The following is a 23221-nucleotide window of genomic DNA, read 5'->3' as shown; positions in this document are numbered from 1 at the left end:
CACTGTCGCACAGAAGAGCGATGACAACACAACATTTAAGTCAATGAGGAACTTTAATTTGTGCTACACATTTGAACAAATCACAAAAACAGGAACATTTAAAAATACATATACTTTTCTATTTCCAGAATGTTTACGTATTGATGACTGCTGTTTTTTTTTTATACATATAGCAAAATATTTTTTCTCTCTTTCCAAAATAAGAAAAAATACCTTTGAAGAACTTTGTCATTTAGCAGATAGAGCAGCATACAATCATTACGCAACTTTTTTTAAAAATGTATTAATTTTTTTCTAATAATGTGCAACAACAATCACTGAATGCCTGATTCCCAGCTATAAACGAGGCCTGTGTGAGGGAATTTGAGTGGAGAAAAAAAATCTAAAGAGAGTGAGAATGTGAGGATTGAGCAAAGAGTGGAGGAGAGGGAAGTGTTATAGAAAAATCTAATTGTGGCAGGAATCGCCGACAGCTTGACTCCTCTTTGGAGGCTGCGAAGATGAGAGAGTGCTTGGTGAGGAGAGGTAGACTGGGCAAAAGAAGAAGAACAAAACTGTAAAATGAATTTAAGGAAACAAGAAAAAGCAACAGTGTGTGAGCCGAGAACAGTAGGTGGCAGAAGTACCAAACAGAGTGGAAAAAAAAAGAACTGTTGAAATTTGTGGTCATGTGTTGGTCCCGCCCTTCCCCTGACAAAAAACCCCCAAAAAACCTGAAACGAATCTACCAATGCAGCGCAACTGTCACCGCTGTAGTGTCGCCGATCGTCAGCTGTTAAAGCACTAAGTTACTCTAAAACAGTAAAGCCGTCTAAAGGTTAAAATAAAAGAACAAAAATGTAGAAATATTTAAGGCTTTTAAAGGATTATTACAATAATGCTTCTCTGTGCTAAGACGATCCAAAAAAAAAGTACGCCCAGGCTGCTCCGTTTGCTTTTTTTTTTTTACCGCTACTGAAACAAAAAAATTTAAAACAATCAGTTTGTCTACATTAGGTTAGCTCCACTTCAATCAACTCCATATAGTTGCCCGGTTCGCTCCTTCTCTCCCGTCCAGATGCTGCGATCTTCCTCAATCAGAGAAGCCTCGCGCCGATAAACCGCACTGGACTGAAGTGAAGCAAAAACTGCAAACTGCTGGTTTGTCATAACCTGAATTTCCTCGTATCTGTTCTCCAAAAACAACATACCTTTCTCTTTTTTTGCTTTTTGTTTGTTTGTTTTTTTCTTTTAAAGCAAAGGCAAGAAGAGAGACGTCTCACATTCTGCTCTTTAAAATGAACGTCTGCCTTTTCTCGTCTGAGACCGCTCGTTTGATGCCTTCTGTCTCGCTTTATCCTTGGAGAAGAGCCTCATGAAGAGTACAATCATATTCTTAAAGTCTCCTGGGCCTTAACAACCTAGTGTGGGTGTATGCAGCTGAGTCCTCTCTAGCCTTCTGCCCACGACTGTACGAAGCGACGCGATTCGTCGACTCTTAATGCTGACGGCCCTTTCTGTGGTCGCGGGGCCGTTCGGATCTCACGTTCCCTGGTTTTACATCAGGCAGCGACTCTAATGAGAAGCGCAGGAGAGGTGAGTTCTTTGGCCTGAGAGTGATAAGTAATGTATCTGCGATAATATCCAACATTCACGTAGTAAGAGTAGTGCTGAAATGATTTTATTATAATTAATAACCTTAAATCTGTGTATTGTCAGTGAATGATGGATTACATTTTTAAAAATTGTAATTCTAAAACTTCTTTTTTTAAATTTCAGCACAAATTCCAAAGGTTTCCTCTACTTTTGACCGAAGTGTGTGTTCTTATGAATGAATTCCCTTCTGAGAGACCGCCTGTCGGCTACAGTCGTATCAAATAAGTATAAAAGGCGACGCGTTAAGGGGGCGATAGAGAGGCTGTCCACTGGGTATCTGGTGCAAGGCCCTGAGTTTTACTGCCTAGCGTCATGGGTTTGCGATGCCATGGCAACAATGACAGGCTGCTGACCGGGTGTGGCTTGATGCTGAGCAGATTCGGGGCCGCCATCGTCCTCCATCTTTGGCCGCTTGGCCTGGGGCTCGCCTGGTTGTCCAGCTAAAGTTTCTGCACTGGGCTGTCTGCTCACCAACACCGGAGGGGAGCTAGAGGCCTGAGCAGCCAAAATCTGCAGAGGACTACTCAGACCTGAACAGGACAAAACACGAAACAAGAAAATAAGCAAAGGATCGTTTTGTGCATTTGTGAAATGGTAAATGAACTGGTTTCTACTCTAGCTGAGCACTCAAAACACGTTTTACTGGTCATGTCACACAGAACTTTCTAGCCCAAGTGCCTTATCTAACATGTGCATGCATATTAGATAAGGTGGTGAGCGGTTCAATATCTTGCTTTAAGACACTTCAACATGTATGCTGGAAAAGCCGGGGATCAAACTACTGACTGCTGATTAGTAGATGACCCGCACTGAGCCTCAAACCCCCAGCTGTGTGCTGTAAAGAGGTCGGCCTTTTTCTTGAATATAATGAAACCTTATTGTGTTTAAAGGACAAAAAATACCATCCAAAAAAAGAGTCTTACCAGATGCATTAGCAAGGCTGGTTGCTGTGACAACAGCAGCAGTGGTGTGTTTGCCATTCTGGGTAATGGGGCGAACGGGAAGTTGATGTAAACCTGGGGTCAGATTACGTGCTTCCCCGGCCTGCACCGCACTCTCCACAGTCTGGATCACTCGCTCTCTGGTCAGCTGGGCTTCTGAGGACAAAGCGTACGATTCAAACATGGGAACCCGTCAACAATCCAGCCAGATTTTGCAGTAATCAAACATTTGTCAGAATTTAGCATAATTTCCTAAATATCAGTTCACAGTATGCACCAGTTGGATGCTGTCCTGAAAATGCAGATCTTAAAAACATGACATAATGAGCAACAAAACACAATTTCACATGGATTTACACCAAACAAACCTCATCTCTTCAGGGAGAGTGATAAACGTGTCTGATTCTACAGCAAATGGAAATTAAGGTCGCGAAACTCAGAGATTTGGCTACTGTCAGCTATACGCGCTACAAGAAATATCTTGCGTTGCTGATTTGTGCAGTGAAGCTGAACAGTAAAGGTGTGACTGAGGAATAGCCCAGTATTCCCAGCACTGGACGGTAAAAACAAGGGGGCGTTAAGGATGTGAACAAGGCCACAATAGCTTTAAAGACTTGAATACACTTTCCTGTGTATCACATTACAAAGGATTGCATCACGCAGAAAAAGCATTTCAAAAATAGATTCTCTCCCACCCCCCCCAAACGGCCGTACCTCTGAGATCACTGTTGCCCTCTACTCCTCCAACAGCGCTGTACCCATTTGGAGGAACGCTGGTAACCACCCGCACCATGGTGACAGAGGGCTGAGAGGAGCTTTGGAACACATGGATGGGCTGGACTTGGCCACCGCCACCTGGAAGCAAAGCAAGGGCTTTCCCCGAGCCCGAGGACAGCGCTGTAGGGTGATGGGGAGTGGCCATGATGACAGGCTGAGCACTGACTGGGGAGCCTACGCAGAGGCAGACACAATTTACTTGATGCGTTTTAGCAAGCTTGTCATCTGCGGATCTTTGAAAGAGATTTTGTTTGCACGCTTACCTGGGGCGCTCTGAGAATACCTGTACTCAGGTACAGATGCCAGTTTGTTAGCCAGCTGTTCGTGGTGGTCGTGGGGGATAGGCGAGCCCTCCCTGCTCAGACACTCGGGAGTCTGCAGCCCGCTTGAAGGAGGAGAAAGAAGCCCCTGGTGGGTCGGGGATGCTGGAGCACTCCTAAATAACAAAATACAGAAAAAGCAGAGAAATCAAATAACTAACCAACAGACTTTTAGTAAGACATGCAGAGCTCCTCACTGTCAGCACCCTCTACTCATTCAGGCAAACCTCAGAACCACACTTACTTTGTTCTGTCCAATCAAATGATCGCAAGGAGCAGAAGCAGAGAGAAGGGAGAGAGGGTTAACTGAATCATTGTGCGTGTCTGTGTGTGCAACTTGAAGGCCACGGATGACCCACTGCAAAGCCCACCTTGATGACAGGGGTCCAAACGGGGTCCTAAAGCAGGCCACCCCTCTTTGCCGTCTCTTCCTGAAGGCCTGCTCCACCAGCTTGGCCTCGGAGGCAGAATCCAGACGCCAAAAGCTTCCTTTCCCCGGCTCGTCCTGAGAGCGGGCCACTTTCAGGAAGTAGCGGTTCAGAGACAGATTGTGTCTGATTGAGTTCTTGAAAAAGGAAAAACGTTTTGTCACTGGAAACAGAAGCATCAGTTTGAAAGAAGAGAAAGTTTCTTCCCAGCTTACTCGGGTAAAAGTTGTATTTCTAGACAAGACTACTGTACCTGCCAGCCCTTGTCTGCAGTGCGGTAGTAGGGGTAGTGTTTGGTGATGTATGCGTAGATGCCACTGAGAGTCAGCTGCTTGTCTTGGGCCGAGGAGATGGCCTGGACAATCAGCTGTGCATAGGAATAAGGTGGCTTGGACTCATCCTGGCCCAAAAAAGATAGACACGAGTCTAAATAAACATGCATTCATAATGACACACTCAGCTTTTTTTCTAAGGTTAAACATTAACAGTCGATTTCTTAGAAGCAATCAGGCCTGGATGTTTACCCGGGGACTGTCACCACCAGCTGACTCCGCTCGCTGCTCACTCCCCCCACTTCTCTGCTCAGCAATACTTCGCCTCTGCTCAGAAACAGCCTTGGCAGCATATTCGGCTGCTAACTGGAGGTCGGAGGTGATGTTGCGTCCGTAGCGATACCCCGATGACCCCGCCCCGCGCGGACTAGCTGGACAGGAGTTGGGAACACTGGGAAAGAGAGAGAAATAGAGGAAAGGGTTACCACTATGGTTTATGGCTACATGAAAAATGACCCACATAAGATGAGAGGCTTAATCTTGCAGTCAGTACAATACTTGTTTCACAGGCTTACAGTCACATTAACAACTGTAACTCAGCACACAGACAAGCCAGATTTTACCTGATAATTACATTAACTTCTCCAAGAACACGGGATTACAAAGGGATTACTATTGCAAAAAGGTAATTAGATTGCTGTTACTTTCCCGTAAGCATGCTGCATTACCAAACCGTGATTTTGTTTGTGAGAGTGTCTCATGACTATGACGTGTGAGCGTGCGACGTCCGTGGTAGCAACAGATGTGTGTAGATCAACAGTGGATAATATGGAGTGCGGGACAGAGTACAACTGTGCAGCGTAACTCTGCGTGGGAAGAAAACTTCTTTCTACCGTGAAAAATTAAACTTCAAATCTAAGCAAGCACCAAGGACGCTGCCACGGGAATGTGAAATTCACAGAGAAACCCCACATCTTCCCACTGACATGGCCACTGTGGCACCGGGCAAACCTCCACCTGCCCCACTCCTGCTAAACAGGTGAAAATTGATTAAAGAGCAACAGGACTTAGTGCTGCTGAATCTCTGATTTAGTTACCGGTAAATGTTTGCTGTGTTTTACTTGCATCTATTTAAAAGAATGAGTGAAAACACAACATATTATTTTATTTTATTTTATATGATGGAATATGCAGAAAATAGGTTTAAAAATTTTAAACACATTTCTTGCATATAATTACATTTTTGCTTGATGTAATGTGCATAAAGTTAAAAGATTAAAACTGATTAAACAAATTTTTAAAAGAGACTTTTTCATTTGATTCAATTTTATATGATGGTTTATTCAGAAAAAACTGAACTGGGCTGGAAGGTCTACAGTTTTATTACCTGTTCGGGTTGTGTATCATGTTTTTAAAAGTAAAAAAGTGACAAATGATCTACATGTACTGGTCTTGTCCCAGTCTTGTTCAGTTCTGGACAGAGGTTTTCCATGTCCAGGATTATCAGTGTGATGAGGCCCCTTTCTTGCTCTGTTTGGCATCAGTGGGAATGAGGTGCTTCTACTGGCCTCTAAAAGACGGGCGCTATCATTCTGTTCCCTGTTGGCCCCTCCCACTCACAAACAGTAGTTATACGACCTCATGTCATGTCTAAAACTGGAAAAAATAAGACATTCACTCCAAAATTCTTTCAATTTTTTTTTAATTTTTCAAATTTCAAAGCATTTCAAAATCTATAAGAATTTTTCAGGTGCATTCACTTTTGTCTGTGTGCAACTCCCTCATGTCAGGTGTGGAAATACAGTGTACAGGTCTAGGGCAGTGACCTGGGTGGGAATGAATGGGATTATTTTGCAGGGACTATTATATCCGGGGAAATATTTTACTTATATATTTTTTTCTTTATTTCACCTCCCCCACTTTTTTCTTTTTAAACATTTTACAGCCTCAAGTGTTAATGACCCCAAATGTAAAAATCATCTGTAATCCTTCTCTTCTCCTTTTGTTTATATGTATAAAGGAAAAACTGTTAAAAAAACAAACAATGTCGTTTTATTACAAGTAACTACGTAATAAAGTAACTAATTACTTTTGAAAATAAGTAATCAGTAAAGTAATGGGATTACTTTCTTGGAGAAGTAATCAGTAATTAGTAACTAATTACTATTTTCAAGTAACTTGACCAACACTGGTGTCAAGCTCATACACCGGTCATTTCCAGCAGGTGTGTGTGTGTAGACAGCAAAAATCTGACAGTTCAGTCATTTCAAGATTTTATTAGTAAATCCTTAAAACCATAATTATGTCAGAGTGCAAAATGAAGACTACACAATGTAATAGTGAGGAGTAACTAAACTGTACAGCGTGAAGGCCTGTTGAAGCATTTCTAATCTTCATTTATATTTTGCACTTAACATTTGTAAGATAAGCATTTTTAAATTTTGTTCGTTATTTACCATTTCTATGAAATTTGAATAGGACTGGAAAAACACAAAAGAATAAGAATCCACACCTCAGAGTAAAGCAAAACACACAAAAGAGAGACGTGAACTAACTGTCATGAAATGATGTCCTTGGCCACTTCATGTGGTTCCCAGTAAAACTTAAAGCAACTGTTTCATTGTCAACCCTCGCCTCAAATGATTTACAAATGTAGTGTTTACAAAATTAATTATTAATATATTATTAATTAAATTAAAGTCCAGTAATAGTTATTTTCCTATATATCCATACTGACATTTATAATGGCTAATAAACAGAAATGAAAAAGTAAAGAGGAGATGGAAGAAATACCCTTCGAGCATGCTGATGTGGTCCAGTTTTTAAACCAGAGGGCAACGTGTTTGGAAAAGCTGCAAACAACCAGCTCATTCGGGCGCAAACAAATAATCTACTCTTTGTTGTGACAATGAAACAAGTTTATTTTTCAAGTCATGTAAATATATGTGTTAGTAAAGACTCAGAAATAATTACACATGACAAATGTTAAGAAAATAAGATTAAATGTCATGTGTCAGAAAGAAAGAAAAAATATTGGCCGATATATCAGATTTCTTAAATCACCAGATATTGGTATCAGTATCAGCCTTCAGATCTTATACTGGTTGAGTCATAAAAGGCTTTGCCTTACACACAAGAACTAGATCTGAAAAAGGAAAAAAAAAAAAAAACAGAAACACACAACAATGACCATAAATACATTAATTATTAACTCGGCTTTATCTGCTGCTGTTGTGAAAGAGAGACAGAGAGCACAAGGAAATCCCAGCAACTTCTCATACAGTACACACCTGCTTCTGTTAGTAAAGTAAACAATGGTTTCTGGGAGAGTCAGTAAGCTTTGATTTGCCTCTAGCAACAAAGAGCCACGGATACAGACGGGGGGGGGAGTGTGTTTTTAGTTTGTGGCTGGAGGAACTAGGCTGCAAGCTCTGTTTTCATAAACTCAGAGCTGAAAAATGAATACGGACTAACACAAACATATTTTTGTACTTTTCGGAAGTACAAAAAATACTGAAATCTGTATCCGTCAGTCTGCTAGGACTTTGTTATTTGTGCCTCCACGGGGGAGCAAGGGTCATCTTTGCTTTCCCCCGGACACTCTTAAAACAACCATCCCCCCGCGGGCCACGTGCACGAGGCCCTGCATTACAAGAGTGCATGCTGGCAGAGAAAGGAGAGTGCAATTTTACGCTGTGCATTTAAGTTGCCAAGCAGGAAAAGTCACTCTTAGCACCCTGTAAGAGGGACCACGTGCTTTGACACAATACTCTTCCGCCATACACAGCGGTGTGTATGTACCAGGAAGGCTGGCCCGACTATGTGCCCGAAAAAGGCCACGGTGAGAGCGGCGCAGAAATGTTTGAGCGAGCGTCTTTAGTGTCTGTAGTGTGTCTGTAGTGTTTCCACGTGCGAGAGAACAGGAGCTGAGGGTTGAGTTGGAGGGGCAGGGGGCTCGGAAAAGGAAACCACTAATGGACGGGAAAACGGCCCACAAGCAAAACAATCTGCCCTCGATAGCCAATCGCAGGCCTCGAAGCGGCAGCCATCCCATATAAGGCAAGCACGCGCGCTGACATTGGTGGGGATGCATGATGCAAAGGCAGAGAGAGACCACCAGAGGGCACGCACAGCTCCGTCGAACACTCACACATGACGTGTATATTTACAGAGCACAGATTTCTTTTAAACATGTGCCTTCACAGCCTATGAAACTCAAGCTTTCTCTCTCTGAGTGCAGATACAAGCACATCTTCAGCTAGAGTGCATGTCAGCAGCGCACAAGACACTACACTTTTGTTTCACAAAAAAGAAACTAACAGCTCATCTGAGAACTTTCATTGTACACCCAGCTTTGTTTTAAAACTCCTCCAACAGATCCTCCTCTCTCACTGATACCCATTTACATAAATAAGACACCGAAAAAAAGATTTTTTAAAAAGGGTTTGTATTTAATTTACTCATTTCTTTTTTATTCTTTTTGGTTACTGTCTCCTGTTTCTTTTTATATAAGTACTGTCTGCGTACTTACGCGACCTCTTCCACTACAGTACAAGCTTTAATAATTAACCAGATAATACAAGTTTTAGTCAAGTCAAGTCAAGTCAAGTTTATTTATAGAGCACATTTAAAAACAACCAAGGCTGACCAAAGTGCTGTACAGTAAATACAGATAAAAATACAATAGAACACAATTTCGTAATAACACCTCGCTGAAAAAAATTTTATTATCCGGTTAATGCAAGTAAATCAGTCTTATTGAGATATCCAAACTCTAAAGGTATGTTTTGATCAAATTTGACCAAACTAACAAAAAAGTGAAACTGAGGATACATCCTGTATATTTCTCTTTCACTGAAGTTTCGTTAGATTTCCAAGTTCATAAAATTGTTTCCGCTTCCAAGTCGATTTTTTCTTTTTGTTTTAGTTAACTATTTTATCCCCACATCTCGCTTTTAGTTTGATTTAACTATAAGAAACATGGTTGTTAACACATTCACGTTACACACCGACACCAGGAGGAGACACAAACTCTGCATCTCAGAGGTGTTCAGCTAATTTTAGAGAATCCACCATAAAACACGAGCCAAATCAAAGCGTGTGCTATAGTGACCGTTTGGGAAATAAGGGAGCAGCTAAAAGTACCTCTAATACTAATCAATACTTATTGGAAAATAAATGTTTTCTTAATTATTGGGGATTGAATGAAAAGGCGCATTGAACTAGTTTGGCAAGAATTCCTTCCAAAGAAAAACATCCTCCTGCTTTAACTGCAAATCCGGACGGCCTACTTTGCATTTATGAACGCTGCTTGAATTGATCAGCGTCCACGTGATTGTGTGTCTGGTGGCTTACCTGATGGTGCCTGTGGGTGAGGGCAGCGGAGAGCCAAACGCCCTCATGTGCTCTTCGTGCTGCTGCGCCGTGGGAATGCTGATTTTAAGAGGAGAAATTTGGGGCAGAAGCGAGCGAGCGGGAGACTGCTGCTCCCTCTCCCGGTGCTCCTCAACCTCCAGGAGTGACATGAACTGGATCTTGATCGCCGTGCTGGGAAAACGAAACATGCACCTAAAGAGCAGCAGGGAAGGGGAGGGCCACAGGACGGAGAGAAAACAAAGCAAAAAAGAGAGATGATGTCATGTTGGTTCAACCAAACAGTAAAGCATTAAAACATTAACAGATCAGCACTTCAGAGTTGTGTTTAAACCTTCTCGTCAATGACAATTTAAACATTTCCTGTGCAACTAAGTAACTGTTATTGCAGGGGGAGATGGTGAGATATGACTGAATTTGAGAAGAAGAAAAAAAACAGCTAAATGACAGGTGGTGACATTGTTTTGTCAACCAACATCTCCAAGGGCAAGAATAAACATTCAAACTCGACATCATTACACGTTTTACAGCAAAACACAAACACCCGTGCAGATCTCCCTTAATAATAAATCATAATGAGACTGCACTTCCCACGTAACTACAGGGGTTTGTTTACATTTCAAACAATATCACACCACCTCTTGTGGATAAAAACCTCGACAAAGCTCCCCAGGCCTGCACCTCCTTTTCTATTCTGCTTTTAAACAGGTCTGAACAACCTCCTCAATAAAAAGCGAGGATTAGTCACAGGTCCACGTTAGTTCAAGCCTAAACAAAGCTAATTACATGTGTGAGGGATTTGGTAAATGTTTTACAATGGAAACTTAATGATTGGTGACTGGTTGTTTCAATTTCCTCCCAACTGACTCTGGCAGCAGGGTCGTGTCTTTACTGCACCCTTTCTGATCTCACGGCAAAGATACTGAAGCCCCGTTAATTCTACAAAAGAAAGGAAATATCCACAAAGGATCAGAGTGTTGAAAGATGTTCCAGACACACCAGTCTGATAAAGAGAAAAAAAATTACATGAAGAGAGAGAGAAAAAGATGAAGCGTTCTTCCTGAAAACCGGCAGCTGTCACTGGATTCTTGAAAACACTGCTCACAGCTGTTTTGGCCTATAGTGCTCCATCCTCCAGCACCAGGTGCCCGGGCACAGATAGCACGAGGCCCTGCGGCAGCCCTGCAGAAGCTACAGCTTTTGACAGCTGAGGTAGAAAAGACGCATTCAGCAAACAAAAGGAAAAAAAAGAAAAACATCTTTCTTCTGGCCTTCAGCTCAATGTCAGACAGGCAGAGAGAAAAAACTCACAGGACAGTTCGACTCGATTTCACTAAAGTAAACAGAAAACCTGGAACAAGCTTGAGTAGTTAAACTGGACCAAGAGTTAGCTTCTTAAGCAGCAGCAGTAGTAGTCTACTGTGTGGATGCATTACTCCAGCTAGCTAATTTAGGACTTATTAAGGAGCTAAACAAATGTAAGATATGGAGGAAAATGGGGAACATGGCTACTGTCTGAAACAGGACTGTGCACTAGGGGTGGGCGATATATCGAATATACTCGATGTATCGCGAGGTTTTCCACATACGATGGTTAAAGTGGCTTTATCATAACCATCGAGTATAAGTTGCCATGCAAATAACTGTGCTGTCTGCATGCAATTCACTCAAGTTTTTTTAATCCCACACGCTGCCAATGCGCACAATTTCCTACCCGGCACACTGAGCTGAGCATAGGTGTTTATATTTCACCAGATGGAGAAAAAAATATGGTGACAGTGCGAGTTTCAGATGAGCGAGAGAAAAGACACTTCGCTGCTGTTCGGATTTCACAGGAAGGAACAAAATTCTGTAATTTGCAAAACATGCCAACTATTGTCGTAGCAGTACCACGAATTTATTCCACTGCAAAATTAAGACCGTTTTAAACTCTGCATGTGAACATCTCCCCACAGACCAAAGAAAAAGTTAAATAAACCAGCTGTGATACCTGTGACTGTTCTTGGTCATCCGTTTTTCCATAGTCACCTTCTAGACTTTTGTTTCTATAATTTGAGGAAGTCTTGTACAATTTTATGTTAAAAGCAATAAAAAAAATTTAAAAAAAAGCACCTATTTAGTTTTAGTTATGTTTTTGTTGTCTCATGAATTAGTGCTTGAGCTCCTTTTTTGTTGCTATGATCTTTTGTTTGTTAAAGGTCTAATGTTGACCACAGAAAGAGACTTACGGTCATAGTTTTGTCATTTGTGAAAACAGTGTGTGCAACTGATGGTTTAAAAAATGGTTAAAATAAAACATTTCCATTAATTTTTAATTTTTTGTATTCAAGTCAACACTGAATGGTCGCTTTGAATAAGTACACAAGTACAATTTTAGGTACTATATGGTTGAAAATGGTTTGAAGGTTAGTTAAACTTACCATGATATATATCATGTATCGTGATACAACCAAAAAATATTGCAATATCAAATTTTCCTCGCCAGCCCTGCTGTGCACTTTATAGCCAAGCTGTGGCAAACAAATGTTGTGTTCAAATAAATCTGCATAATAAATAAAGCAAGTTTGTGCTTTTTTTCAACAAAACTGTTTAATACATCATGTTTTTTCTAAAGTCTGCGAGTAATTATGTTAAATAATCTTGATCTCAATGCTGACCAAAATAATTGCGACCAATCAGTCCCAGCTTGCAGCAACAATACAGTAATTTTTCAAGATAAAAGTCAATACATGGCAGATATCACCAAATTATAAATCTATAGATTTTATTGCACATTTCAAGTGATGCTGGCCACAGAGCATGATTGGTGCCCCTGTCTGCACTCTGTGCTTCTTGTCACAGAGACTTAATTGGAGGCTGACAAACTGATTATGAGATGTGACATTGGGATAAATCATTGGAATGGTATATGGAAATGTGTCCCAAAGAATAGATGACTGACATTGCAGTCAATGGCCTGCATTTGGCCTGCATTTGTATAGCGCTTTTCTAGTCCCTAAGGACCCCAAAGCGCTTCACACTACATTCAGTCATTCACCCATTCACACACACATTCACACACTGGTGATGGCAAGCTACATTGTAGCCACAGGCGCACTGACAGAGGCGAGGCTGCCGGACACTGGCGCCACCGGGCCCTCTGACCACCACCAGTAGGCAAACATGGGGTTAGTATCTTGCCCAAGGATATTTGGCATGCAGCCAGGAGGCAGCCTGGGATCGAACCACCGACCTTCTGATTAGTGGCTGACCTGCTCTGCCACCTGAGCTACAGCCACCCCAATCCATCAACTGATGCACACATGGATATAAAACAGGAAACATTATATTCAAATACATTCTGACGCCTACATTCTGATGAGATTGGAATTATTTAAAAGTTCTATGTTTGATCCATTTAATCGATTTTCATGATCTCTGGAATTAAAGATTTACTAATGCTACACTAAATTTATTTTTGTGTCAAGTTCTTACCAATATTCAACGCGGAGCAACAGACACCTTACCATTACATCAGTCCTTCAATCAGACCTAAAACACCATGTTAACACAAATAAATTCAATACAATTTGGAAATAAACTGGATATTAATTAAATAAACAGGCTTTAAGCATCAACTAATTGTTGTTTGATATTCTTTATAAATACTGTGCTACCCTTCAGCCTCCGAGTAGACATACCTGTGTTATAAATGTGAAAATTCTCTGATTTTCAGAAAGGTTGACCTCTGACCTTGAAGTCAAGGTCACTGAGATTTTAACTTAACAGAGTTTTTCAGTAAATGCAACCATTGCTTTGATTTGAAAATTTTACGTTGCCTCCTATACACATACACATATATGTATATTTGGTTAATTAGCAACCAAGGCTTAATGTCTATTTGGTATAACTTTAGCAAGCACTTAGATCTGTTCAAAATGCAATCTATTATAAATTTTATCTTGATTTAACTTCTGATTTTTACCTATTTAGAATTGCAGGTTAAATATTTTCTTATGTGTTTAAGTCTCTGTGAAATGAAGATGGAGAGGAAGGTGGGGAGAGAGAGCTGGAGAAGCCATGCAGCGAAAGGCCGATGGTCAGCTAAACTGTCGAGCTTTTTCCTTCATTTTCCATACAGTCCGTGTATCTCACCTTGTTGGGTTTGTCTAATAAGCCACTTAACATTCAAGCAAAACAAAAAACAAAAAAAACCCTACAAAGGAAGTTCAACATAACCGGGCTTCTTTCATTGTGTTAGCAGACTCGACAAAACCTAAACCCCAAGATTGAGTAATTGTTACCACAACTTATTAACTTTCTCTGTTAAGAGAAGCTTTCCGCTTCAGACTCTGCATGCTGCTCATGTGAAAGAAGAAGAAGAAAAAATAATAATAATAAAAAAAATAAGGTGCATTTCACAGGTCACGTGACTTCTTCCACACACAAAAAATGATCGCTCTGAATGCTGCCTACTCCAGGGAAAACGGAAGAGAAAATGGTGATTAAAAATCTATAAAGACCATAAAAACACTACAAATAAGACAAAAACTTAATGGTGCAGAAAATTGTTAATCTTTGAATTTATCACACATAGCATTAAAATAAACCAAGGAATTATTTTATCACTGAGTGCGCTCTCAGTGCACATTATTTTTAAGGTGACGGCTGCATATCGGAGCTCTGAAACTTTAAACTGGAGCCATTTAAACGTTAGCTTACTGTGCCACAGCGTAACAATGGAGACGTGGGAATTTAGTTTGTCACAAATCAAAGTGATATTACTTTTATATATCTGGTGTGTGTTCTATGTTCCAATTCCAGTGGTGTAAAAGAGACTTGGCAGCAGATTAGAATCAAGTACAACAACATTTATACTTTTTCTGCTTCACCAAATAAATACATGCATTCCTGTGAAATGCACTGTTTGTGTTACAGTCACTGGTTTTAGTAGGTACAGCTTAACAATTTGGACATGTAACACACATTTTCAGAGTATTGGATTTAAAACATGCTGTAAATGAGAGAATCAGTGAAAACATGGCACTTCCAGACATTTTTTAACAGAAACTCAGAACATAACCTGCTCCTGACCATGTTATATGCTTAACATCGGTAACCACGGTGATTTAACCAGGTAAAAAGAGAGCCACTTTCATGACACAGAAAACACGACACAGCTCGCTAAGCCATCAATTAGGGCTGCCACAAACAATTATTATTTTTGCGATTATAGAACTATCATTAGCTTACAGCTTTAAGTGTTTAAGGTATGTGCTAACTAAAAATAAAGACAAGATGATAGTTTATTGAATTTAAATGAAATTTGCAGATTGTTTCGGAGAAGTTTAATAAACGCAGCCGTCTGCTCCTTGCTATCTAAAATATAACGGGACACTGGAGTATATTCTTGAGCATCTCACACTTCTGATAATCAGCTGTCTGCTTGACGTTTATTCAGCTGTGTAAAAACTATAACTTTAATCTCAGCCAAACCGATTTACTCAGGAACAAATAAAATACTGAAAACAATAACATTTTTAAGTTATCCAAGTGACTTATATATCGTGTTTAACCTGAGTAGCGAAAGATGGCGGTGGGTTTGAAAACAATTTGCCGGGAGTCCGGTGTTCTCACGGGCTCTAGTGAGCCTTGAACCACGGCTAGCTATCGAGCTCGTGGGTAACAGCCGTCTCTGAAAACGCGAAGCGCTTTTAAAAATATGTGGTGTCTTGATAAACTGAGCAGATATTTGAAGTTTACACAGCAACATTCCCGTCTGAAAATATGTTAAACGTTTATTTTGTGACCCAGAAAGAATAATAAGAGTAATATTAACCTCCTAACGGTGTGTTCACACCGAACGCAATGGACGCGAACAAAAACGCCCCAAACGCCCCTAATTTGACGCGCACACATTCGCGCCTCAACGTGTGTCCAAGAAAAATCCATCGCGCGTGAACCGGGAATGTGGGAGGAAGTTGTGACAGACGGTATCTTTGCAAGATGGCAGCTGTCGAGCTAGCGCTTGAAGAAAGAGTCTCCCTTCTCTATGTACTGTGGAGAGCAGAGCAGCGGCGTAAAAGACGTCCTCGCCGTACCTGGGTCCATCAGGTCCTCCAGAGGCGTGAGCAGTTTGGTGAGTTTCACCATTTGCTCCAGGAGCTGCGCCTGGATGACGGCCGATTCCAGCGATATCACGGTCTTCCCCTCGCCCAGTTTGAGGACCTGCTTTCCCGCATCGGTCCCAGAATCGCCCGCCTAGACACCAATTACAGGCACTCAATCCCACCTGCAGAGCGCCTGTCCGTCTGCCTGAGGTTAGCAAAAGTATTTAATACGGTAGTCCTTTATTATTTAATTCGATTTATGCTGTTATCAGTGTTTGCAATGATAGCATGGCTGTGGTGTCATATCAATGTATGCGCTCGGTGTTTGCTGATATCAAACTGTAGCATTAGGACCACTGAGTTAACCTTTGTAGTGATACTCACTCCTTTTTATTTAGACCTGGTTTAATTCTGGGATAGTTGAATATTTGTATATAATCACCGCAGACTGTTTTAGATTTTATCTAATATATATCATGTAATTATCCTTATAATTACAAAATGTTTTATGTAAGATTTATGTTTTGTAATTTGGGAATTTGAATAATGTATTTTGTAACTGCAGGACACATAATACTCATTTTAAACAATTTTGTCCAGGTTCCTTGCCACCGGGGACTCCTTCAGAACCATCGCGTTCAGTTTTCGAGTTGGTGTGTTCACGGTGAGCCAGATCACCCCCCAGGTAGCAACGGCCATCTGGGACTGTCTAGTGGACGATTTCATGGCTGTGCCTTGAACTGAAGACTGGCGGTCCATCACAGAGGGATTCCAGGAGCGCTGGAACTTCCCTCTGTGCTGTGGAGCTCTGGATGGGAACCACATCCAAACAAAGGCACCCCATATATCATATAGGAGACACACATTGATATACACTAAATATTTATTCCATTTCTTTTTTGTGGTGCCCAAATTTATGCACCTGCTTGATTTTGTTTAAACAATTATTGCACACTTTCTGTAAATCCAGTAAACTTCTTTTCACTTCTCAAATATCACTGTGTGTGTCTCCTATATGATGTATTTAACTGACATTTTTTATTGTAACAACGATTTATACAGGAAAATGATGTCTATTAACAAGGTTGCCCAAACCTTTGCATCCCACTGTATTAGTATATTTTGTCATTAGTATAATATGAAATAAATTCTACATGTGTCAAGTCGTGTGCCAACATTTGCTGTGTAGTAGAACTGAGACATTAGTCATTATAAAAATTTATTTGAAATAATAAAATTCTCACACAGAAATATATTTTATATATTTATGTTTAATGTAAGTATTTACAGAGAGACAGGAATAAAAACGACCAGCTGCTCTCCAGAGCAGGAACAAGGCTGAGGAGGAAATGCTCCATTGGAGACTGGTGTGGACTCTTCAGAGACTCCAGGATGGCCAGCTCCACCGCCGATGGACCGTCCTGGGACCCGTCCCTCATCTGCCTTGGAGCTGTCCTCCTCTGTGGGCCTGTAAAACAGCACAAAACAAAGAAATGAGGAGACTGCTACTAGATTTTAATTTCAAAAACCAAACAGGATATATTCAGATTGGTTGTAGACATTTAGTAAAGGTGATCACAAGGCAATCCCAGCGAGTAAAAAGCTATCAGTGCTTGCTGTACATCTGATGCTACAATTGTGGTGCAGGAGCTCAGGGACTGGGGAGCCAGGAGAAGCAATAGGGGATGCTCTGCTGCAGAATCAGTTCTATCAATACAGTATTAAATGTTAACAGGTTGAATATAATAATCATAGAGTAGACAGTGGTCCCTCATTTATTGCAGCAGGGGTTCTCAGAAACACTAGGCCCTGGCCACGCACTTTATACACCGTTTTCCCCACACACATGAACATTGGTCACAGTTCTCACAATTGATTCTCAAAGTGCAAACCTTTGTAGATTGCAAAACGTAAAAGTATTATTATGCCGCGGTTTGTCTTCATCTGCCCGCCACTTTCGTGCGCCTTTTTCCCCTCGCGGTGCAGGTGTCTATTTCCGAATGAGGGTCATAGTTATGGGTGTTTTTGTGCTGTTTTTTCTATTGGACGTAATGGTTATCAAAACCAAAGGTGATAAATTTGGCAAGCGCAGGAGACACGACACGGAGCAGATTTGTCAATCAGGCTGCAGAATGCAATGCTGTACTGTGCAATAAAAAATCAGCGAAAAAGCGAAGCAGTGACGGATGAGCGGGACCACTGTGTGCTGTTTATTAATAAACAATAAAATATATTCCTAAATGACAACATGCATAAAAGCAGAACGGTATTTGTACGTCAGTGGGAAAATAGCGGTGGCTTTCTAGCTTTTGTGCGGCTTCCCCAGGTCAGTGAAAACTTTAGAGAAAACTTAAGAGAAATGAATGAACTTACCAGGTTGCCCGATCTCTTCACATATCTTCCTCCAAGCTCGGTCCTTTATATTCTTGTCTCGGTACAGAAAGCAGCTGGTGTCGTACAGCTCCGGGTTGTTTGCTACCGCATTGATTAGCCTTCCCCTCCATTGAAGTATGAAGGGCTTTAGCTGGATCTGCCCCTTTGACCTAGGTCACAGCCACGTCACCAGGCTCCTGATTGGTTGTCGCGGCACGATTTGACGCTGGAGTTCAGATTTTTCCAACTCGAGCGGTAGACGTGAAACGCGCGTATGCACAAAATGCAACACAAAAACTCACGCGCGTGGTTTTATTCGTGAGTAAAACGCGCCAGACGCGCTACACTGACGCACGTTTCACGCGTTTTGGCGACGCAAATCTGCTTCCGAATTTTCTCGGGACCCGCAATCGCGTGTCATCGCGCTTTTCCATTGACTTTACATGTAAAGCTCACGCTCCATTCGCGTCCATCGCGTTCGGTGTGAACACACCCCGAACTCTCCCACGGCATGCATTTTTAATTTCTCTTTGATATTTGGGCATATTGGGGCCGGACGAATGTAAAAACAAAGAATCACCAGATTTTATTTTTACCTTATTTTTGTCTCTAAGAAAAATGAGAGCCACATATGAGGATATTCATTTAAAATTTTGATAGAACAGTGGCAGTACAACGTCCTCGTGAGTGGATATCAGGCCCTTGTGGAGCAAAATTGAGTATTTTGGTCTAAATAACCCAAAATGTGATGTCCACATATGTGGACGCCAGGTCCTAGGAGGTTAAAACTAACTAGCTGCCGCCATTGTTGGAAACTGAGCAGGGCCGCGATGTGTCGCGCTATGAATTCTGGGACAGTTCCTTCTTCTTCGGGGTTTAACGGCAGCTGGCATTCTTCTTTGTCACTAGCAGCATGTTGCAAAAAAAAAAAAAAACATGATTTGTTCTAATTTCTTTAGCTGAATGTATGAAAAGTGCCAAAGATAACAAAGTTTGTCTGGATATAGAATATTTTTTCAAAAACTAGGTGATCCCCAAAGATCTATCTGCAGCAGAAAGCAGTATTTGAAAGCCGTGTCATTAAAAAAAATGTAAAAATAGGAAGAAAAATTTGCAGGATCTCAGTGATGCACAGTTGATGCATCTACTGTTCACTGAAGCCTCATTAGAAGTGGTCTCAGTGGAAGGGTGGATATCAAGAAGGCATTCTTTAAAAAGGGCAAAACTGGGAAAAAAGGGTGAGGATTGCCAAATTACAGAAGAACTAGACTTCTAAAAACAAATCAGAGGCAACAGGTCTTACGAAGTGATGAAATCAAATTTGAGGTTCAATCAGCGTGCATGGAGGAGGTCAGGAGGGAGATACAGCATTTAATGTCTACAGCATGGTGAAGGCTCTGTCATGGTTTGACAACAGTGTTAGAAATCTTGTTTGAAATTATGGAACTATGAACACAGAAAAGAACCATCAGATTTTGATCCACCATGCAATACCATCTGGAAAGCATCTGATTGACAGTGGCTTCATTTTTCAGCATGGCAATGATCTCAAACACATGCTAATGCAGTGTTTCATTGCGCACAATGAAACACTCAGTCATGGACTGGCCTCCCCAGAGCTGAACCTTAATATTAATGAAGCAGTGTGGGAGCATATCGACAGAGAATGTAATAAAACAAAGCCAAAATCTAAGGAAAAGCTTTGAATGTCATGTAAGAAGCCTGGAGAAATATTCCTGAAGACTACTTAAAGAAATCAGAAGAAAACTGCCTTAGAAAACAGACTGTTTAAGAATAAAGGTGGTCATATCATGACTTTTCAAGTTGTTAAAATTGCACAAACTCAAAAACAGAGTTTCCAATTATTGAAACCTGCAAACATACATGGAAATAAATCATATGAGGCAAAAACAGCCTCATATGATTTATTTCCATGTATGTTTGCAGGTTTCAATAATTCTCAGCCCCCATTTACCATTTTCATTGGAAAACATAAACAAATGAAGGGTGCTCAAGACTTTTGCACAGTCCTGTATAAATTGATAAATTACTATACACGAGTGGCAATATGTAGATGATAAAACACAAAACGAAAGCAAAATTAAATTTACTTTTTTAATCTAACCAATCATTTTAGTCACTTTTTAGGGAAAGTTGCACAGCATTTGTTTGCTCAAGCTTCTTACATTAAAGTGTTTGTTGCTGCTTCTGTCTTATATAAGGGTAAACTGAATTTTAGAGCAGAATTTGAAGGACTTTTTTGCTAATAGTTTAATTTTTCTTCCTTTGAGAAAATTAATTCTAATAAGCCACTATCGTTTGTTTAGATCTGCACTTAATCTAGCTCAGTCTTTTTTTTTTTTTTTAAATTAAATGTCTTTTTGCTCAGCAGTATCATAATGAAATTAATTTGCAAATCATGACAATGCAGAGAAATTGTTGTCTTTCATATTTTAACTCGGCGCAGTTTCGCTAGCTCTGTAATCTCGAGAAAACCCTCCAGGGCCAAAGCAAACCAAGCAAACATGTCTGTGGCCTTGGCTCGCAAGTCAGTGTTTACTTCGTCATGTGCGCCTGCAGCGAGGATATCGCCCCAGTCTGCACTTCCGGTTCAATAACCGACACACCCCCAAACAGTGTTTCGAGCCAATCAGAGAAGACAAAGACACCCCCCACCCAAACACACTCATACTGCCTCCACCCTATGATTGACACATACACAAAACCGAAGATTTCCGTTTGTAAGCTTGCAACTGTACTAAACAAACCAGTGAAAGCAACGTGTGTAAACGCGACAGCTCTGCAACCGCAGTGGAAAAAAAAAAGCTACATTCCACTGTACCCGAGATATACAACAAAAAAAGAGGAAAAACGTGTTTCAAGTTTCAACATTTACCAAAAAACTCCCGTCTTCCTCGAAGAACCGTGAGATGACATGTCTGGGATGCGTTTGTTTACATTAATGTTTATGTGACACGTCGGCCAATAGTCTGAGAGCTAGTAGCGAGCATAATCACTCAGAAGCTACAAGGTGTGCTGATTCGTTTATTTTGAAAATTAGATTACTTTAAAAAGTTATTTCAAAGACAATATAACACGCCGTACTTATGCAAAAACACCAACCAGTTGCAGCACTTCGAAAGAAAAAATAATAATTTACTAACTGCTTATGCTTGTCAGCAGGCCGGGGAAATGCAGCTAGGTTTGCTAACGGCTAAAACTAGCTAGACTGATTCACTCATTCAGCGGGTTGAAGGCAAAGCTGAAGGGGTCCACTAAGAACATCCGGGCAAACTGAATATTAATTGAATATGACAACATAACATCGCTGTGAGTTACACTGGAGACCTGACAACTTATCGTGTTCCACCTTTACTGTCCAGACCTAGGCTGCCATTACTATGCAACACCAAGCCGCTCTGGTAGGGGTGTCGTGACAAACTTTGTACCCCGGACAGGATAGGTGTCCCGTTTGGCCCTGTCATCGTGGAGGTCGTTTTGTATTAATGTTCTCCCCGTCAGTGTTCAGAAATCTATTCGTGAGGCTAACGTGGGTTTACAATTGAGTCGTTTTATTGTTTGAAGTAACCGCTAGACCTCCACTGTTAATGCATAAAATAAACTTTAGTGTGAGAAGCCCTGCGACGTCCAGCCACCGTGTTATCACGGGAAGCCTGACTGCAGCGGCTAGGCTTAGCTGACCGCACTCACTCTCTGGGTAGCGGCAGTGGTGGCGCCCCTCTTCGCTGGAAGACCCCGTCCACGAATACACCGTTCTTGCCCAGGCACCGGAGGGAAAAGCCACTCGCCTCGTCGTAGGTGATCTGCAGGTGCCGTCGGGAAATGAAACTCGAGTGACCCATGTTGATGTCCACGGAGCCGTGAGAAGAGTTCCGGCCTATGGTGACCGTCCTTTGGCGCATGACATACTCAAAGTCCCGGCCCTCGAGCCTGGCCAGGGCCTGCGGAGGAGTAGAAGCGAGCCGCACGGGAAGAATCCCGGCGTCTGTGCGGGCATCCATCACCGGAGGACCCAGAAGGGCGAACGAGGGCTGGTGAAAGGTGTGCGAGGTCACCGCGACGCGCACCGGGCTGCACGGAGCCGACTGTAAAGCTAGCAGGGCTCGAGCCCCGGTGTCATCCCGGTAGTCTGCCATCTTCTTTTGGAGGGTCAACACACTCGCACGCGCGCACACTTAACTTCTCGCACACACAGAGTTGCAACGTGAGAGTTTTCAGCCAGGGAACTTGTTCACTCCGTGGCTGACGAACAACATGGAGTCCGGCTCAGTGGAAGAACAGGAGCGGAGTCTCCGGGAACCGGACTGGTGCTGCGTTCAGGGACACGTCGTCATAAGCTCACTTGACTGTCACACAGCAACTGAAAAGCGACAGCACACACTATGTTGGCGTACCTTAAAGTAATATCACTTTCACCTTTTCACTAAAGGTTTCAGTGAGAAATATTTAATCCGACATCATGTGACGGTTCAAACATGTGCTAAAAGATCTGTTTAGTGCTAGGCATTGATCTTTTTGGTTCAACCCTCTGTGAAATGCACTAAATAACGATTTCCTTGTATTTAACGATTCCGAAATGCCCAAAGTTTAAAAAAAGAAGGAAAAAAACATTTTGCACTTGAAACTGAAAGTAATTTGTGTGATTTCTTTGCTTTGTTCCCCATTCTTTAGTTTCTAGTCTAGCCCTGTAGTCTAAAACTGTGTTTTCATTTCACTTTTTTTTCTTTTTTTTTTTTAAAAACACGATTTTTATTGGTTTATTAGGCTGTGGGTTTTTTTTCCATTACCGTTTTTGTAATCTTACCTTTGTTTTAGGCCTGTTTATTATTTATGCCTGTTTTATCTCTATTTGTATAAACACTGACCAAAATGAAACACGGATCTCATTTGGTGCCCCAAACAATGAAACATGTAAATATATTAGTTTCATCACTTGGCATCCATACACAGAAATGTGTCTGTCTCCACAACCAAATAGGTTAATTATTTACC

The 23221-nt window shown here is 41.4% G+C and overlaps 1 protein-coding gene and 1 long non-coding RNA gene across 3 annotated transcripts; both read right to left on the bottom strand.

Annotated features, from left to right (window-relative positions):
• Positions 1-104: 104 nt before the first annotated feature.
• On the bottom strand, positions 105-22524 carry foxk1 (forkhead box K1). 2 transcript variants are annotated; one of them, XM_080880275.1, is made up of 9 exons: positions 21920-22524; positions 9729-9941; positions 4626-4824; positions 4355-4501; positions 4045-4238; positions 3617-3789; positions 3291-3527; positions 2559-2729; positions 105-2165 (listed from the first exon to the last, which is right to left on the bottom strand). In XM_080880275.1, the coding sequence occupies exons 1-9, from the start codon at positions 22363-22365 to the stop codon at positions 1933-1935; spliced, it is 2013 nt and encodes a 670-aa protein (XP_080736401.1). In that variant the 5' UTR covers positions 22366-22524; the 3' UTR covers positions 105-1932. The 2 variants fall into 2 exon arrangements, with proteins under 2 accessions (XP_080736401.1, XP_080736400.1); XM_080880274.1 differs by having other exon boundaries at positions 2559-2732; positions 21920-22522.
• On the bottom strand, positions 17087-20063 carry LOC308395422. Its single transcript, XR_013971388.1, has 2 exons — positions 18209-20063; positions 17087-17303 (listed from the first exon to the last, which is right to left on the bottom strand). It is a non-coding gene; the product is annotated as an uncharacterized lncRNA (long non-coding RNA).
• Positions 22525-23221: the final 697 nt, after the last annotated feature.

The sequence above is a fragment of the Rhamphochromis sp. 'chilingali' genome (assembly GCF_963969265.1).
Source record: "Rhamphochromis sp. 'chilingali' genome assembly, chromosome: 4".
Classification (NCBI taxonomy): Eukaryota; Metazoa; Chordata; class Actinopteri; order Cichliformes; family Cichlidae; genus Rhamphochromis; species Rhamphochromis sp. 'chilingali'.
Note: the sequence above shows the minus strand (reverse complement) of the source record. Positions and strands in the feature narration are given on the sequence as shown.

Excerpts from the sequence above, each read along its gene's own strand:
- foxk1 (XM_080880274.1), bottom strand. The coding sequence starts at position 22,365 with ATGGCAGACTACCGGGATGACACCGGGGCTCGAGCCCTGCTAGCTTTA. Across the intron at positions 4,239-4,354 it reads CTGCAGACAAGGGCTGGCAG|AACTCAATCAGACACAATCT; the intron begins GTACAGTAGTCT and ends TCCTTTTTCAAG. Across the intron at positions 3,790-4,044 it reads TTTGGACCCCTGTCATCAAG|GAGTGCTCCAGCATCCCCGA; the intron begins GTGGGCTTTGCA and ends TTTGTTATTTAG.